Raw genomic sequence first — 18,413 nt, 5'->3', positions numbered from 1 at the left:
GAAAAAAAGGTGCATTGTCTAGCCCAGCTTCTCTTCCTCACCCCGCCCTGCTGCACAAGTGGCCCAAATCCTAATATTGGTGTGGTTTTGTTTAGCAAACAAAGAGCATGCAAAGCAGTTCCCCATCCCTGTGTGTGTGTGTGTGTGTGTGTGTGTGTGTGTCCATCCCCAGCACCCTCCCTTGCCCCTGCCGTGGAGCAATGGAATGAACACTTATGCCAGGCCCGGCCCTGATGTGTGGCTCCCCCTCTCTGGGTTCCACTGTGTCCATGGAAAGGAGCAGAGGAGGAAGCAGGTGGTGTCCAAGGCTTTGTGGGGACCACCCACAGACAGGGGCCTGCAGAGGAGGCCAGGTGACCACCCTCCTATGCAAATCTCAACCCCCTACCCCTGCCTCCGCACACCTGACCAGGCACTCTGGTTGCAGTAAACAGAGCCTCTGGAACAAAGTGCAGCAGGAGTCCTGCCTGGCCAGACCCAGGGTCTGGGAGTTGGGGGGTTGCAGTTCCCCAGGAGGCCTCAGAACCCCACAGATTCACAGCAGAGAAGCGGGTTGGGGTAAGTATCTGCAGGTGTCATTGGGAGGAAAGGTAAAGAGAGACTTGAAGACCACTTTGCCTTGGAATCAGGTTCTAATCCCAGCTCTGCACTTGCCTGCTGTGTGATCTTGGGCACGTTAGCCACCCTGAGATTCCACCAACCCCCTCTGTAAAATGGGATCATAATACCTCCTTCGCAGAGAGTTGTGCATGTTAGATTTGATATGTGGAAACCCTGGGGCCTGCTCAGTACCTGGAAGAGACTCATTCAGAAACACCCTTTGCTGTGGGCCAGGTGTGGGCTTGGTGCTGAGAGCACCAGAGACATCTTCCTGGCAGAGGGGAAAATCACCCATGTACAACTGCCACTGTAGGTTCATAAGTGGGCAGCGCAAGGAGCTCAGACTTCAGAGGTGGGAGAGCTGCTGGGTGGAATGACCAAGGGAGGCTTCTTGGAGGAGGCAGCATTTGAGTGAGCCTCATAGGATGGTCAGGACTTCAAAAGGGGACATTCATGGCCTAGCAGCACTTAGCAGGTTCTAAGCCCTGCTCACTGCTGTGCACACGCGTCCTTCCAACAGACCAGGAAGCTCCATCACATCATACAGCTAGGGAAGGGTGGCACCGAGCTTAAGCGAGTCCCCTCTGCAAAGTCCTTTTGCCATGTAAGGCTCTAGGGACTAGGACGCGGATGTCATCTTTGAGGGCCATTATTCAGCACACCACAGGATTACACCAAGAACCTGAGGGATGGGAGGATTACCCTGGATCATCCAGGGGAGCCCCCTGTGACGACAAGTCTCCTTCCAAGATGGGGAAGAATGTCAGAGAGAAGGATGAGGCGGGTGATAGAAGCAGAGGCCAGAGCGTCCTGCTTCCCCAACGGATGAAGCAGCCACAGCTGAGGGCTGCTGCGGCCTCTGCCCTGGAGGCTCCAGCAGGAACACATCTCCCACCCTGTCAGTCAGTAGCTCAAGAGCTTTCTCTACCATTGTTTTTTTGTTTTACATTTAATTTTTTTTGAAAAGTAATTTATTTTTTTTTTAAGATTTTGTTTATTTATTCATTAGAGACACAGAGAGAGGCAGCCATAGGCAAAGAGAGAAGCAGGCTACATGCAGGAAGTCTGATGTGGGATTCGATCCCAGGACTCTGAGATAATGCCCTGAGCCAAAGGCAGACACTTAACCACTGAGCCACCCAGGCGTCCCTAAAAAGTAATTTCTATAGCCAACGCGGGGCTCAAACTTACAACGCAAGATCAAGAGTCACGTGGTTCAACAATTGCGCCAGCCTGGTGCCCCAGCTTTCTCAGCCTTTTACAGCTCCCGGCCATCCCTTCCCAAAGCCGAACTTGCACCCAGGAGGCACTTAATAAACACTGGTCAAAGGTAAATAAATTGGTGTCTTTATTTTTATTTACAGCAGTTCTTTTGAGAGCAGTGACCCCTGGTTTCTCCAGCCCCGCGGCCTGAAAGCAGAACCGGGACCCCCGTGGCTAGCTGAGTGCCAGTCAGAAGTGGGGGACAGCCAGCACATGTGGCTGAAGCAGAGGGGTATTTGGCCTTCCACTGGGGCAGGAGGCAGCTCTGGCCATGGTGGCGGCCAGAAAAAGGCCCCCCCAGAAACGAGATCCCAGCATGGTAGGCTGCAGGCAGAGGGGGAGGATTTCTCTGTGGATTCCAGTTCGGGATTATTCTTGGCATCCCTGTCCATGGGCGGGGGGTTTTGGGAGGGGTGGCGCTACGCTGGCCATCCGGTCTCTGCCCTGGGGAAGGTGCCCAAGCTCAGACCTCAAAACAACTTCAGCTCAGAAAAGACCCAGCCCAGTTCCCACATTTTGCAGCAGGAAAAAAAAAAAAATGGCCCAAAGAGGGAAAGCAACTTGCTTGAGGTCACGCAGCAATTTTGTGAGTCTCAAAACAAGCTGAGAGATTCCTGTCCAGTGCGATCTCCAGGAGACAGGGAATCTGGGTGCACGAGGCTGGCCTCCCTCCGGTCCCAGGATCTCGGGGGCAGGTGCAACTTCACTTGAGGTTGTGCTGGCTCTCGCGGTGCCTCCGCAGGTCCACCTTTCGCTGGAAGCCCTTGGTGCAGAGCTCACAGCTGAAGGGCTTGAAGCCGGTGTGCTTCCGGCTGTGGGTGATGAGGTTGGAGCTCTGGCTGAAGGCCTTGCCGCACACCTGGCACTTGTGCGGCTTCTCGCCTGCGGGCAGCAAGGACCAGGTCAGGGCCATCTGTGCCGGGCCCCTCGCCCCCGTGCCCTGCGTTTTTCACCAAACTCTGTTGTGTGTCATCTCACGGCTTTAGGAAAGAACTACAGAGGGGAGGCAGGAGAGCAGCAGCTCTGTCACCCCCTACCCCCGCCCCCCAGGGTTGCACCCTGATCGGACGGGGCCCGGGTCCGTCCCGTTTATCAATGCACCCAGCGCCCAGTGCCAAAGAGGCTCTTGGTTAACAGCCAAGCAGTGACCCACTGGAGGAATGCATGCGTGACAAATCCACCTGCTAGACTCACTTGTACCCACACATCACACTTGTGCTGTTTCCTTTCCAGTGCTTTCCCTACACATTAAATGCGCATCTAAGGAACAGTGTGGCCAGGGGAGCACTCCTCACTCAGTGACCTGACCCCACTCCTGTCCGAAGCGGAGACCTTGTATAGGGGGAGGGAGGGGACGTGGGGACAGGGCTCTGCTGGTCAAGGGGACCTGGGTCGCACGAGGGGCGGGCACCTCACCGGTGTGGATGTAGGTGTGCTTCTTCATGTCCGATTTCTGGTGGAAACGCTTGCCGCAGAACTGGCAGGGGTAGGGCCGTGTGTCTGAGTGGATGAGCAGGTGTGTGGACAGGGTGGACGAGCGCTTGAAGGCTTTGCCGCACATCCGGCACTCGAAGCTGCGCTCCTGCCGGAGGAAACGAGGCCCCGGGGGGTCAGGAGCCGGCGGGGCCTCGAGACCCGGGACTGCCACGCTGGGTGCAGGACTGGGCCCTGCCGGGATCCCCTGAGGAACAGGACACTTGTTGGGGTGGCCTCGAGAACAGGTCCTGGGGGAGCAGGACCCAGAGACCCCCCATTTCTGCCTCCCAAGGGGGACTGAGGCATGGGGCCGGAGAGGCCACCTATGGGTTTTTCCCTGTAACCTTTACTGTATCCCAGCCAAATAAGCCTCAACACATGTTTGTTGATTGACTCATAAACTGACTGGCCAAGGGCATGATCATGGGCTTCCCAGTGCTTTGGTTGAGTCTGTCTGTATTACTGGGGCCAGATTCTGGCTTCTGTCCCAATAAGCCATGGGACCTTAGCCAAGTCATTTAGCCTCTGGATACTCAGTTTCCTTATCTGTACATTAGAGCAGCAGTAATGAACTCAAAGGGTAGAGAGGGGAGCCGGCAACAGGCACATGATGCGTGCTCACCAGTGGATCTCATGACCACATCCTGCCTTTCCCACCTGAGCTTTCATAGACTCTGGTGTTAGCAACTTGGGTCGGTCATCTTGGGTGCTTTTCCCGGAGTGGAATATTCAAGAAAAGCTAAGTGGGACAAGATGGACATCGAAGCCTGACCCCAAGATTCTAAAACCCGAGAGCCTCAAAGCTGAGGCCACACAGAAATGAGCCTCGTAAACATCCCTCTCCCCCGCCCCGAAGTCTCACTGGGCCAGGAGCCTCTTCCAGCAGCACGTGAGCCTATTCGGTCCAGCAGGGAGGGAAGAATGTTAAGAGTAGGTGTTGGGAAAACTGTAATGTAACTAGCGCTAAAAGCACAAATATTCATTATAAAGAACAAATTAAAGTACATATTATATAATAATCTTTACAAGGGGGTTTTGGGGACCCAGATAAGGGAGTTAAGGACCATTGATCTGTGCCACCCTCAGGGGCAAGGCGAGAGACTCCATCATAGCCCCTCAGCTGCCTACGGAAGGCGCAGAGCAGGAATGGGGGGGGTCCTGTGCTTGGCCAGCTGCCCACCTGGGAGTGGACGTGTGTGTGCTGCTCCAGGCTCACGGCATGGCCGAAGGTTTTGCCACAGACGTCACAGGCGAAGGGCCGGGTCCCGCTGTGGGAGCGGCGGACATGCACCTCAAGCCCATGTGGGGTGGAGAACACCTGGGGGCAGGGGCAGAGTGTGAGGCCACGGGGGGCTGCGGAGAGGGAGCTGGGCCTGGGGTCCCACGGCCACCCCCCCTCCACCTCCATGCCCTGGCACAGGTGGGCATTAGGCAGGAGGAGCACGGGATTGCCAATTCTGCTGGCATTTGCTGTGTGTCCTGGGGAGGTCCCCTTGCCTCTCTGTGGCTGGGTTTCCTGTCTACAAAATGGGGCTGTGGGAGCAGGTCAAAGGTCCCTGCTGGCGCTACCTAGGGGCTAAAGAGCCTAGTGGTTAAGAGCCAGGAGGTCGCTAGAGCCACATTTGAATGTCAGTTACTGCTATCTACTTGATGTGTGCTCTTGGGCTGGTGACTCAACCTCTCTGAGCCTTTTGTCCACATCCCAGGGCTCACGCATGTCAAGTGCTTAGCGCCAGACGGGCAACACAGGCAGGGCTCATGGTCCTCATTCTCATGGTGAGGACAAGCAATTTTTTTTTAAAGATTTTATTTATTTATTCGTGAGAGAGGCAGAGACACAGGCAGAGGGAGAAGCAAGCTCCATGCAGGGAGCCCAATGCGGGACTCAATCCTGGGACCCAAGAATCACGCCCGGGGCCAAGGCAGGCACTAAACCGCTGAGCCACCCAGGGATCCCTGAGGACAAGCATTTTCAACCCACCGAAGGACCCAGGATCCATAGCATAGGGAGCACTCAGCTGTGAACACCTGCAGCTGCCAGGGACCTGGAGCGAGGCTGCAGAGCAGCACCTGTGAGCCCACCCACGCTGCAGCTGCTCACCTTGTTGCACTTGATGCAGTGGTAGGCATCCATGCCCGGGGAGCAGCGGAGGCTGAAGTCCAGGGGCGGCTCGGTGCTGGGCACCAGAGGGCTGCCGTACAGGCTGACGGAGCGCTCAAGGAAGGCAGACTGCATGGTGGAGGGGGCCTGCCGGTAGCTGTGGCCATAGGACGAGGCCAGGGCATCCCAGGAGAAGCTGGGCTTGTAGAACGGGGGTGAGTCGGAGTCCCTGTCCTGGGATCGGGGCATTACGGCAGGGCCCTCTGTGAAGAGTGGGACACACGAATGGGGGTGACTCATTGATAATTAGGACACCACTTCCCCAGCACTTTCTACCTAGTGACCCCATGCTAAGGGTTCTGGTGTTAGCCCAAACTATTTACTGCAGGAGAGGGTCTGGGTCTTCATTGTGGCTTCCCAGCTTTACAGCCCAGAAATTCCCCCCAACACCTGCAGAGTGCCTGCCTCACCCACTGCATCGGCCTGCCCAGCTGCTTCTTCTGACCCACCACACAGAAGCTCTCATCTGGGGTGAGCTCCCCATCCTAGAGGGTCCAAGCAGAAGCTAGAGAGTTCAGATTGTATCCAGATGACTTTGTTGATCTTTCCTGACTCCAGAACTCCAAGGATCCCTGCTTCCATGAGCCCATCCACCCTCCATTCCACTTGCACTGACTGGCAGGCAATGGCCGGGGGCAGGGGTGGTGGTGCTGGCCTGGGTACCTGGCACCAAGGTCATCCTGGTCAGGCTCTGGTCCAGCTCCAGTTCTGGCTCCCGTTTGAGATCAGTCCAGGTCAGGCGCTGGTTTGGGAACAGGGTGCTGAGGACAGGAGTGTTGCTCAGGACCTGGCCCCTGGCCCCTGTGGGGAGACAAGACCATCAGAGCCACAGGCTACAGCTCTGGGAAGAGGGAGCGGGGGTGGGAGGGAGGTGGTGGAGGGGGACTCCCTTCCCAGGAGATGGGGACCCAGAGACCCACTTGCTCCTGTCCAAGTTGCTCACATGTATGGGCCCTGCTCAGGATGGTGGGAGCAGGGTGGAGGCTGAGGGGAACACTGGCCCCTTCCTGAGGAGAACTCCTAGACCAGTGTTTGTTTTCTGAGCACCTGGCCTCAGTCCTAGATCTTTTCTGAGTCTGGCTCAGCCCCACATGCCAGCTGCTGAGGACCAGCTCCGATCCTGATGCCCCCATCATTCCAAGGGGTCAGAAGAGATGGGTGCATTCATTCATTCATTCACTCAGTCAACATTTACTGAGCTTCTGCTTGCAGAAGGGATGCTGCTGCAACCCCAACACAAGGAGGCAGGGAGCCCTGGGTGGGTGCAGCGGGGAGAGCTCTAACTCACCAGGGCCAAGGGCGGGAGACCAGACCGGTTCATCTTCCTGGACGCGAGGCTGGTGGTAGGTGTGAGCCTTCTTGCTCTTTACCAGGAAGGACCGTGGCATTGTAAGCGTGCACCCCACACCTGCTGGGTTGGGTGAGAGGAAGGAACAGTTAGGAAGGACACGGGGGCAACAGCCTCTGTACTTTAGAGCCTCCTCCTGAAATCAGAATCCACTGTCCCGGGCTGAATCGTGTCCCCCAGAAGGTCATGTTTACCCGGAACCTGAGAATGTGATCGTATTTGGAAATAGGGTCTTTGCAGCTTTAACCAACCTAAGACAGGGTCATACTGAGTTGGGGTGGACCCTAAGTCCAATAGGTCTAGGGTTCTTGGAAGAAGAGGGATCTTGGGGCACAAATACACAGAGACACAGGGAGAACACTGTCTGGAGGCGGGAGCAGAGGTGGAAGGGATGCAGCTACAAGCCAAGGGCACCAAGGATGCACTGGCCCCATCCAGAGGTAGAGGGGAGGGCAGAGGAGGAAACACTAGCCAAGGGAGAGGCCACGCACAGACTCTCCCCCAGAACCTCCAGAAGGAACTGACCTTGCAGACACCTTGATTTTGGATCTCTAGACTCCAGAATGTTGAAAGAATAAATTTTGTGCTGTTGGAAGCCACCCAGTTTCGGGGACTTTGCTACAGTGGTTACAAAATTCTAATCTGCCCTCCGCCACCCACTACCTCCCTTGCTAGGAAGTTAATATGCCCACCTTCTAGAAAACCCCCAGGGTCAGTGTGCTCCTGCCCACAAGCCCTGAGTGGCCCTGGGAGCAGAGAAGGAAGGGCAGGGGTGTCTCCAAACGTGACACACCATGGGCCTTGCATCCAGAAAGCTGCATTTGCGCCCCTGTGGGATCTGCATTCGGAGGCTACATACGAAAGGGACGGTCTGAGCTCAGGTTTCGGGGTCAGATGCTCATGGGTTAGAATCTCAGCTCACCTGCTGTGCCCTTTGGGGCAGACGTTTAACCTCTCTGGGCCTATTCTGTTTTCTGTAAGTTGCAGTATCCAGGCTGGTGGTGCCAGAGAGTGCATCTTACATGCTCAGCGCTTATCATAGTGGGGGTGTTGTGGGGAGACAGGTTGCAACATGGAGGGGGCACCTCAATTGCAAAGCCACATTACTGTGGCACTGAGCAGGGCTGCACCTTATCCATGGCGCCAGCCCAGAGCCTGGTGCCCAGAGTGGGAGGAGCCTTCTCTCGTTTTCTGAGTGGGGTGGAAGGGAGGGTTGGAGTCCTGTGTTAGGGCTCAAGGCCCGAGAGGACCCCCGCACTCCAGCCCACTGGGAAGCCAGAGGGTATGTCGTGCACATGGAGGAAGAGGCCAATGTCCAGCAATTGCAGGAACTAAGTGGTGGGCAGCCCAGCTCAGCCCCATCATCCCCGAATCCCCCGGTCAGGGGGTAAAGGGAGATTGGAGGCCCAAATCAGGAAAGAGATCTGCCCTTGGTCCTGAGCGGGGGTTGGGAGGGGCAGAGCCGCTCAGCCTGAACACCTGGACTCTCCCAGCTTGCCATGGGGAGAGCGTCTCCTGCCCCCACTCCCCCCAGGTGTTTCACATCCTTGTGCTCAGGCCATGAGGCTCTCCTGAGGGGAGACAGAGAACATCTAAGTGGTCCTTCCTTCTCACCATCCCCAGGCTGCGCCCAGGCAGGAGTTCAGGAAATCCTTTGCCAATACCATTCCTGGTGGCTCCTTTGCTGGTCCCATTCCCAGGTGTGGGTCAGGAGCCCCCTTCCAGGCCAGCCACCTTGCGAGGCTAAGGGGTGATAGGGCCAAGCGCGGGAAAAGGATTACAGCTGCTCCAACAGCAGCCAGTGCTGGGTGATAAGGCCAAGGCGAGGAGCCAGCTGGGAGGAGGGAGATTAGAGAGGGCAGCTTGGAGGCCTGCCTTTGGAGCAGGCTCAGGGAGTCGTCCCTTCCCCCAGGGGTGACCCCAAGCCAGGCAGGAGAGGGACCTCCAGCTGTGCCTGGGCCTGTCTGCCCCTCACCAGAGCCCCCAGGGCATCAGGAGTCTGCTGAGGCCACTCCACCCCGGGGCAATGCTAGACCCTGCCCTCCCCACTATAAGCTTCAGTGTCCAGTCTAAATGGGGATGGGGTCAGAAGCCACCTGCCCGTGACTGTTGTGGCAGAAAGGACCTCTACTGCAAGCAAGTGTGCAAAGTGCTCGGCATAATGCTGAGGCTGCAGGAGAACAGAGCAGGTGGTGGCATCTCAGCCCACGGGAGGGGAAGCCTCAGGAAGGCAGGCACAGCCTGCGTCCTGTCCTGTCCAGTCTGGTCACTTCCCCCATCTGGTTGCAGTACCCTGCCGAAGCAGGTGGGCTCTGGGGACAGGGACGAGCCCTGGACCAGGAGCAGGGACATGCTTCACACCCTTCCTCTCTGGGATCTGAAATGAAGAGGTAGGACCTGAAGGCTCTGGTCCAGCTGTCAGATTTTGCCCTCACCAGGCTTGCCTGGCCTGCTGTCTCCCCCAGGCTTGTCAGGAAGCCCGCGGTGGCCTTATCTGCTGGGGGCAGTCTTCCTTCTGCCTCTTCCCCCTCCCCGGCCAGGACTCCTCTCACCATCATCCCCTCCTTCCCCCTTCTAACTCTTGGCTCCAGGAATCCCCTGGGGAGGCCAGACCCTGGGCCAAGCCAGAGGAAACCCACACATGCCCGGGAAGGCAAGGGGCTGCGTGGTTTTGCCTTTTGTTCTGGGGGTGCCTCCAAGGGCCACAGTCTATCAAAAGATGATTTATCATTTTTTTTTTACATAGTATTCTATTAGAAGGCAACAAGGACCAAAGGTAGGCAATGAGAACCTGCTGGAATGCCAGGAGATACTTGTTGTAGCCAGGATCTGCGTAGCCTTAGCTCCGTTAAATTGGACCTGTGAGCTGTGTCGCTACTGTCCCATTTCCTGGAGGAGGAATTGAGGCTCAGAGACTGGCTCATGATCCCAGGCAGATCCCAGGCTGTCCCGCAGGCCTCTGCACTCTCGACTGTCAGACCACGGGGTGGGCACTTATTTGGTGTGGAGATAACTGCACTGACATGCTAAGGAAGGTGTCTGAAGCTCTGGTGTGCATTATGCCATCAAACTGACAGCCACTGGGGGCAAGAGAAGCAGTGATTGTCTTCTGGGCTCACAGGGGACACTGAGGCCGAGGGAATAAAGTGGCTCGTCCAGGCCCCAATGGGTTCTTGTCCTGCTGGGACTTGACTCCTGGCCCGGGGCCCTGCTTATTGGCATCTGTGGTCTTTCCAGCCACCCATGAAGACAGCCTGCCTGGAGCAGGGAGAGAAGGCTGGTTGGTGGGACAAGATGGTTGAAAAATCAAATTCTTTTGATTTCTATCTTTTCTAGAACCCAGAAGCTCCACATGGGTTCCTGAAGGGTTTTGAGCAGAGAGGCAGGAGAGAAAGACTCCCTCAGGAAGCTTTGGTGTTCCCTTGGACTCAGAGCCTGACACCATAGAGGTCAACTGCTTAGCAGTCAGGACAACACAAGTTCATGAGCAACGGGTCCCAGCTTCTGGGGTCTCTGGCTGGAAGAAGGGGACTCTCAGGGCTGACTCTCATGACCCACTCAGAGCCTCCGATCTATCTCCTCAACCTTCCCTCCCCAGAACGTTCTCTCAGTTAAGCCTGGCAGGGTGGCACAGCCAACCCTGTGGCCCAGCCATCAAGCTCCCCGTGAGGACACACCAGGAGAACTTCCTTTTGGCCCCTGTTAGCTGAGTTAAAAAAAAAAAAAAAAACAGGAACCAATCACCTGTACTGTAGTTAATTAACAACCACACCGTTTTGATTCACACGAACCATTCTGAGAAAGAGCTCTGAGCAGAGATTGTGAAAGAACCCTAAGATTTCTTCATGAGACAGAGGCCTTGATGGTATCGGCCTCCGGAAAGAGACTTGCTGTTAACATCTCTTCCAAAACTCTCCATCCCAATAGAGGGTGCCCTGACCCCAAGTCAGAATCTTGGCCCACACCCCTCCTTCCAGGTTAACTAGCAGCTGCAGCCTAGTTGCTTCCACACAATGAGGTGCCACGGGCCTCCTGTGGGGCTGAGTCTGATTTTGTGACCTTGAGCTTGACCGCATCAGCCTCCAACCTGGAGCTTGGTACTCCTATCTCTCAAAAGGGACCGTTGGACTAAGAGATTTCTAAACTTCCCTTTAGCATTAAAATCCCATGCACAGTTTGTTGATCTTCAGCGCCTTGTTGACCTGCCTTGACTATGAGCCTCATCACTCGGGTTCCCTTTTTGGAAGTGTTGGGTAAGACTGCTGTTTCTCAGAGTCTGTGACAGAGGACCCTTTGGACTTCCTTTATGTTTAAAGACATGACTCAAGGGGAAACACAAACAAACAAAAAAAAACCCTTTCCATGTAGGAGTCAGGGGAAATGGGCCTGGGTCACATTAGGGGCCCCCAACAGAAAGAGGTCATTGTTTGTGTTTGCAGCTTCCAAGCAGTTGTCACATGTCTCCTCCTGAGTTCAAAGGCTGCAATGTCACAGAGGAGTGAGTCAACTTCTGAGCTGATACCCAAAAGAATCGAAAGCAGGGAAAAAACATGTTTGTATACCCAAATTCACGGCTGCATTATTCGCAGAACCCAAAAGATGGAAGCAGCCCAGGTGTCCATCGACAGACAATGGATGAACGCTAATTGGTGTATCCATACAAGGGAACATTATTCAGCCTTAAAAAGGAAGGAACACCTGCCACAGCGTAGATGAATCTTGAGGACCTCACTAAGCAAAATATGCCAGTCACAAAAAAGATGAATGCTGCAGGACTCTGCTTATATGAGATCCCTGGAGACGTCAGACTAGTAGAGATGGAAAGGACAGTGGTGAGAGCCAGGTGCTCAGGGAGGAGAAGAGAGGGGAGTCAGTGTCTGATGGGGACAGCATTTCAGTTAAGAAGATGAAGAGAATTCTGGAGATGGCAATGGTTGTACAACACTGAGAACGCATTTAATGCTACAGAAATTGTACACTTGGGATGCCTGGAATGGCCTTTGGCTTGGGTCATGATCCTGGGGTCCTGGGATTGAGTCCTGTATTGGTTCCCTGTGGGGAGCCTGCTCCTCCCTCTGCCTGTGTTTCTGCCTCTCTCTGTGTGTCTCTCATGAATAAATAAATAAAATCTTTTTTTAATTATATTTTTAAGATTTTATTTATTTATTCATGAGAGACACACACAGAGAGAGAGAGAGAGAGAGGCAGAGACACAGGCAGAGGGAGAAGCAGGCTCCATGCAGGAAGCCCGACGGGACTCGATCCCAGGTCTCCAGGATCACACCCTGGGCTGAAGGCGGCGCTAAACCGCTGAGCCACCCAGGCTGCCCAATAAATAAAATCTTTAAGAAAAAAAAAAAAAAAAAGAAATTGTACACTTAAAAGTGATTAAAATGGTTGCTTCCCTGTAAAGTATATTTCACTACAATAGAAACAAAAATGAGTGAACAGAACATTCCCTGAACATTTCTGAACTGGAGCAGCTCCCATTGGTTTGAGTTCCTGAAAACTCAACAACAACAACAAATCCTCCCTCTGCATTTAAGGAGGGCTAAGGTTTTCTGCTGCTTCTGAAAAGGGATGAGAGAATCATATGTGATCTGGCTTTTTTCCCAGGGGCGATTTGGTCCCAGAACCTTCGGGGTTCTCCAAGAGGACCCCGACCCCACCCACCATCCCAAAAGCCTTAAGAAAATGTCCTGCATTGTTTTTGAGTAACTCCATCCATTAAACCCAACGCAGATATGGCTTTCTGAGGCTTCCCAGGCACGTTCTGCAGGGAAATAAGCACACCAACCTCCCCAAATCTTGAGTTGGAGGATCCCTCACACATCTCCTTATTCAAAGAGTTCCTTGTGCATCAATTCCAAGGTGCACCTTGCCATCTTGCCACCTTGCTGAGACTAAAATCTACCCATTCATTGCCTGCTAAGAAATATTCAGGAGGCGTGAGCAGGTGCCGCTCAGCTAGTTGCTACCACATGCATGCCCAGAGCCTGCAAATTAATTTGCCCTCTCCAGGAAACTCATGAAAGCTGAGGACTTTCCCCTAAGAAAAATATACACAAGCACATACCCACAGCTATTCTATAGACATGCCCCCCACAACCCCATTGCCTTAACAAGCCCTATTTTAGAGCAGATGCTTCACCCCAGATGCCCAGACTTTAAACTTGGCCTTTTCTTCAAAATTAGGTAGAAAAGACTGAGATGCCACCTGCCCTTCTGCAGCTTTCTTGTTCCTGGAGGCTGGGGTTGGGGGTGGTGGACAAACGCATTTTCTCTCGCCCCCTCACGAGGTTCTCTGGATGAGAGGGCACTCGCTCTCGAGGTGCCCCAGGAACTCAGGTGCAGGGCATCTGGGAGTGTGGGATGCTGGAGATAGAACTTCCCCCAGAGTTCTCCGATTTTATAGATGAGGAAAGCTCAGGGTGCTGGGGGATGGGGGGGGGCAGCCAGTCGGTGCCTGAGGAGCCACACTGAGCCAGGCACCTGAACGAGTGTCGCCCCCATGCTCTGCCCAGGTCCCTGGGAGAGCTGGGGTTGCGGGCATGAGCTGGCACACACGGGCGATCTCCCACCGACCCCAGTGGGCTTTGGAAAGGCTGTTTATGCATGTTGGTGGAGGGTGGAACTCCTATAGGGCTCTTTCTCCCACCGCCTCCTCTCCACGGGGTTCAAGGGCTGAAAGCTGCATCCTGTGAAAGAGATATCCCAGTCCACCTTATTCTTCCTGTAACTGTCAAAGGGCCCCGGTGACCTGCCTGGAAACAATCTAAGTCAGACATGCAAATTTAAAAAGAAGAGGCTGGGATGACAGCCCTCACCTGTCCCCAGCTCTGCCGTCCGGTCCCTGCCGCGGTGTTGGTGGGAACCTCGCAGTCTCTCTGGGGATCGGCTCCACTCTGTCAACCTCGCACTCTGCTCCAATAGATACTTCTCCTCCCCCCCCCCAACCACTCTCTCTGTGTGTTTTTTTTTTTTTCTTTCCTCTTCTGTTCCCCTCCTTGATTTTCAATCTGATTATTTGTGTCAAAATCTGGCGGTGAAGGAACAGCCAATAGAGAGCGCCCGAGCGCTGGGCTGCATTTGCTTATCAAAGCTCCCCCGGGCTCCGACTCGACGCTCCCGCCAGCCCTCCTCCCCGGGAGCCCGCTCTGCGCCCGGACATTTCAGCTACTGCAGGCTGGAAAAGAGAGGAATGGTTAAATCAGTCTGTTTTTAAAATTAAAGTTAAGGGGACGCTTGGGTGGTTCCGCCAATGAAGTGTCTGCCATCCGTGCAGGTGGTGATCCCGGGGTCCTGGGATTGAGTCCTGCATCGGGCTCCCTGCTCTGCGGGGAATCTGCTTCTCCCTCTCCCTCTGCCTGCTTCTCCCTCTGCCTCTCTCAAATAAATAAATAAGATCTTAAAAAAAATAAAATTAAAGTTAAAAATAAAACACTTATATACCTAATTTTGCATAAACTCAGAAGTTTCTGGGGCGCCTGGGTGGCTCCATGCTTGAACATCTGCCTTGGGCTCAGGGCATGATCTTGGGGTCCTGGGATAGAGTCCCACATCGGGCTCCCCACAGGGAGCCTGCTTCTCCCTCTGCCTGTGTCTCTGCCTCTTTCTCTGTCTCTCATGAAAAAATAAATAAAATCTTTTAAAAAAAGCAACAAACCTCATAACTTTCCTTAGTCTTTCCTTCCTTCCTCTGTCTCTGCTCCATCTCAAGCCAGCAGCGCTCTGCTCCAAAGCCACTGCAGACCCCTCTTAGGCAGGCCCCTCTTGTCCTTGCACAGGTGACCTCTGAGAAGAAAAGTCAAAGTCACCCTTCCCCAACTTGGACCCCAGAACAGGGGAAGGAGCCAGTGAGGTGCGCCCCAGCGGTGTCCCCAAGCCCTCAGCCCGCTCCGGGCTCAGGGTCCCAGGCCCTGCGTGTGTCGCCATCTGGTGGCCGCAGAGGAGACCGGGGAGGCCCAGGTCTGTGGGGTCAGTTGGCACAGCTAGCCTTGTACATCACATCCCCCTTGGCACGGAGCCCCATTCCCGGATCCCCCACTTTTCCCTCCTTTGCCCCTCCAGCCTGATTTCAGGAGGATTTGCATAAGAGGAACACTCACAAAACAGAGCACTGTTAGGCTGATTTGCATGCTCTTCAAGCCCCAGCACTGGAGAGATTATGTTTCCCTCATAAAGAAAACAAGTCTGGCGACAGAAAGCCCCAACTTAAACTGCAGGTCTGGAGCCCCAACATGAGGAGAAAGGCGGTTTGTGGGGAGGCTTCTCTGCTGCGAGGCCAGCCTGGAGGTCAGCGGGACCTACGATGCTGTGGGGGCCCGGGTCCCAACCTACAGGCCCTACCCCAGAGATGGAGACGGTCACCCTCTTGCACCCTCTTCGGTAGAGAGAGTGTGGGAACATCTGGAATATTCTTTGGATGTTCCGCATTGCTAACAGTCAACTGGAACTGTTTATCATTACGCAGAAAATGTAAGACAATCCAAGGACATTGAGAAAATTTCCCATTTCTTCCCATTCTCGCTCCATGGTACAGGCGTATCCACATTCGTCTTGTCCAGTGGGTCTTTCTTTTTTTCCGTCGGCTGTTATTTTATTTAAATACTTCCCAAATTCCCTTGGGGCTTTTTTTTTAAGATTTTATTTATTTATTCATGAGAGACACGGAGAGAGAAGCAGAGACACAGACAGAGGGAGAAGCAGGCTCCATGCAGGGAGCCCGATGTGGGACTCGATCCGGGGTCTCCAGGCACACGCCCTGGGCTGAAGGCGGCGCCAAACCGCTGAGCCACCGGGCTGCCCTCCCTTGGGGCTTTTATGAGCATATTTAACAGCTCACCTCACCGACCCCTTTCTTCATTCGGAGTGTTTCGCTGTTTGGGATAAAGCTGCCGTGTTGGATTACGCAGTTCAGCTGCCGCTCTAGGGTTGTAAACCCATTTGGGATCTTTATCTTCCCCCTGTAGTAACCAACTCAAGCCAGACGGGACCCGTCCTGAGCGCCTTCCTGGTCTCACAGGTGGGACAGAGTATCCTGAAAGTTGCAAATTGGACTCATAAGTTCGGTGATGTAAACGTGTATGCAAAGTCATGAGCTTCAATGAGGCTAATGGAAGGGACATCTTGGTTGATGCCAGGCTGATCTTAGTCAGGAGGAGGAAAGTAGGGAAGAATGTCTAAAAAGAGTAATAGGTTTAAAGAGCTGGAGGCAAAAAAATAAAAAAAAATAAAGAGCTGGAGGCAGGACCTTCAGTGAACTGACAGCAGCCAAGTTCAGTACCGGTAGACAGTAGAGGGTAGAAGGGGAGGGAGAGATGAGCCTAGAATGGAGCAGGAATTTAAAAACCTGACTTAAAAACCTTGGCGGGTGGAGGGGGGGCGGGTGAGCAGCCCCGATGGCTCAGCGGTTTAGCTCCAGCTTCAGTCCAGGGCCTGATCCTGGAGACCCAGGACTGAATCCCACGTCGCGCTCCCTGCATGGAGCCTGCTTCTCCCTCTGCCTGTTTCTGCCTCTCTCTCTCTCTCTCTCTCTCTCTCTCTCTCTCATGAATAAATAAATAAAATCTTTAAAAAAATAAAAAATAAAAACCTTCAATGGGGACACCTGGGTGGCTCAGTGGTTGCGCATCTGCCTTCGGCTCAGGGCCTGATCCCAGGGTTCTGGGATCGAGTCCTGCATCGGGCTCCCTTCAAGGAGCCTGCTTCTCCCTCTGCCTATGTCTCTGCCTCTCTCTCTCCCTCTCTCTCTCTCTCTCATGAATAAATACATAAAATCTTAAAAAAAAATCTTCAAAGATTTCCCTCTACCTAACAGGACACAGCTTTAGCTTCAGAGATCAGCAATGTTTTTCACAGTGTTAGACTGTTTTCAAATGACAGCACTTTTTCTAATGCAAGTTGCAGAAACCCAGTTTATACTCATTGAATAACAGCAACCAAACAATTAGTTCATGGCACTGAAGAGTCCAGCTTCAGGGATGGCTGGATCCAGAAGCTCGGACGATATTGTTTAGACCTCATTCATGCCTGCCTCAGGACATTTGCATTTTTTGGTCCCTTCTGCTTGGATGGCCTAACTTCCAGATCTCCCCCACGATTGGCTCATTAGGGTCTCAGCTGTAATGTCATCTTGGTGGAGAGACTTTCTTGGCCATCGACTAAAGCAGGACCTTCCCACCCCAGCCACTTTCTGCCCCATCATCCTACCCTTTTGCTCTTCTTGGCAACCACAAATATCCGGAAATGCCCTGTTATTACCTTTTTATTGATCTCTTGTTTGGCCTGACTGCCCACCTGGAATGTAGGCCATACAAGAGCAGGGGTGGCATTTGCCTGGCTCACAATAGTGTATGGTGGACACTAGGGATGTGTTCACAGGGTGAATGAATGAACGAATGAATGAATCCGTGCATGCTTCTCTCTTTCTCCATGTCTCAGCTTGGCTGTCTTCCCCGGGGCTGAGATCACCAACACTGGCAGCTGCAGTCTATGATCTTGGAAATACCGGTGAAAAGAAAGCCCCTTCCCGGGTAGTTTGAACAGGAGGCCTTGAGCTGACTCACAAACCATCATCCCTGCACCAATCACTGTGGCTGGGGGAGGGCCTTGGGCTCTGAGTTGGCCACGAGTGGCCCACCCTTCTGCCCCAACCTCGAGGAGGCAGGGTTGATTTGGGAGGAAAGCGCTTGTCACCATGCAGAATGAGGCCAGAAAGGTGTTTGGGCCATGGCTCTGACCTTCCACTTTCTGAGCATCTTCTCATTGTCACCTGAACACACTATGTCCTTTCCTGTTGGAGACAAAATTCCTTTGCCCTTCCTGTTCCCCAAGTCCAGAACATTCTTTTCTTCCATCTTCTCTTTTGCTGCCTCATTCTGCTCTCACCTTCTCCAGGAGGCCTTCCTAGATGCCCACAGTCCCTGAGGCCACCCACCACAGCCCTTGGAGTCTCTGTCAGTTGGGCCTGAGCTGCTTCTCTGTGGGATCAGCAGCCACCTGTGGGTAGGAGTCGTCTCAGCAGGCAGGGGCACAGCCGACCTCGGGGATGCTGGCTGAATTAGTGACTGCTGCCCTCGGGTCTGGCAGCAGGCAGTGTGCAGAGCTCCCTACCCCCTGTGCAGACACTCCAGGCCGGCGCAGGTGGGCTTGGTGAGGGAGATGAGGGGGGTGAACGTGCTGTGCTGGGCAGGCAGCACGAGGGTCCAGGCTGTGGTCCCAGCACCAGCTGGCATTAGCTGTGTGACCTTGGGCACCTTTCTGGCTTTGGCTTAGGATGGCCGCACAAGGTGGAATGCAACAAACACGAGCTGAGTCCACCCACCCTGGAACTTGAGGATGGACTGGGTGGTCCTTACTCTGGGGCTGGGGTGCCCAGGGGGCCGCTGTGCCCCAGGGCCATCCTCCTCCACCAGAAAAGCTCCAGCTCTCTGCCTTCCCGTGACTCAGTCATTCGGGGGAGATTCTGGAGCTCTTTCCCAGCCCAGGCTCCTTGCCAGGAGCTGCAGGCAGTTGAGGGGGCGGGAGCCCCACTTGCAAACACAGCCTGCACTGGCGTGTGGC

At 54.2% G+C, this 18,413-nt stretch overlaps 1 protein-coding gene across 9 annotated transcripts in view; it reads right to left on the bottom strand.

Moving 5' to 3' along the window:
- Nucleotides 1–1,926: 1,926 nt before the first annotated feature.
- Nucleotides 1,927–18,413, bottom strand: part of GFI1B (growth factor independent 1B transcriptional repressor) — a 30,272-nt gene continuing 13,785 nt past the window's right edge. For 2 of the 9 annotated variants that reach the window (XM_072778498.1, XM_072778501.1), the window contains exons 2-10: nucleotides 15,694–15,888; nucleotides 14,515–14,642; nucleotides 13,676–14,034; nucleotides 6,789–6,908; nucleotides 6,164–6,301; nucleotides 5,441–5,703; nucleotides 4,520–4,657; nucleotides 3,280–3,544; nucleotides 1,927–2,745 (exon numbers count right to left, since the gene is read on the bottom strand). In XM_072778498.1, the coding sequence (XP_072634599.1) occupies nucleotides 2,567–2,745; nucleotides 3,280–3,544; nucleotides 4,520–4,657; nucleotides 5,441–5,703; nucleotides 6,164–6,301; nucleotides 6,789–6,888 (1,083 nt within the window). In that variant the 5' untranslated portion in view covers nucleotides 6,889–6,908; nucleotides 13,676–14,034; nucleotides 14,515–14,642; nucleotides 15,694–15,888 and the 3' untranslated portion in view covers nucleotides 1,927–2,566. Of the gene's footprint in view, nucleotides 2,746–3,279; nucleotides 3,545–4,519; nucleotides 4,658–5,440; nucleotides 5,704–6,163; nucleotides 6,302–6,788; nucleotides 6,912–13,675; nucleotides 14,035–14,514; nucleotides 14,643–15,693; nucleotides 15,889–18,413 lie in introns of all 9 variants that reach the window. The other 7 variants (XM_072778499.1, XM_072778504.1, XM_072778500.1 and 4 more) reach the window with 6 other exon arrangements.

Source organism: Canis lupus, chromosome 16 (assembly GCF_048164855.1).
Source record: "Canis lupus baileyi chromosome 16, mCanLup2.hap1, whole genome shotgun sequence".
Taxonomy (NCBI): Eukaryota; Metazoa; Chordata; class Mammalia; order Carnivora; family Canidae; genus Canis; species Canis lupus.
Note: the sequence above shows the minus strand (reverse complement) of the source record. Positions and strands in the feature narration are given on the sequence as shown.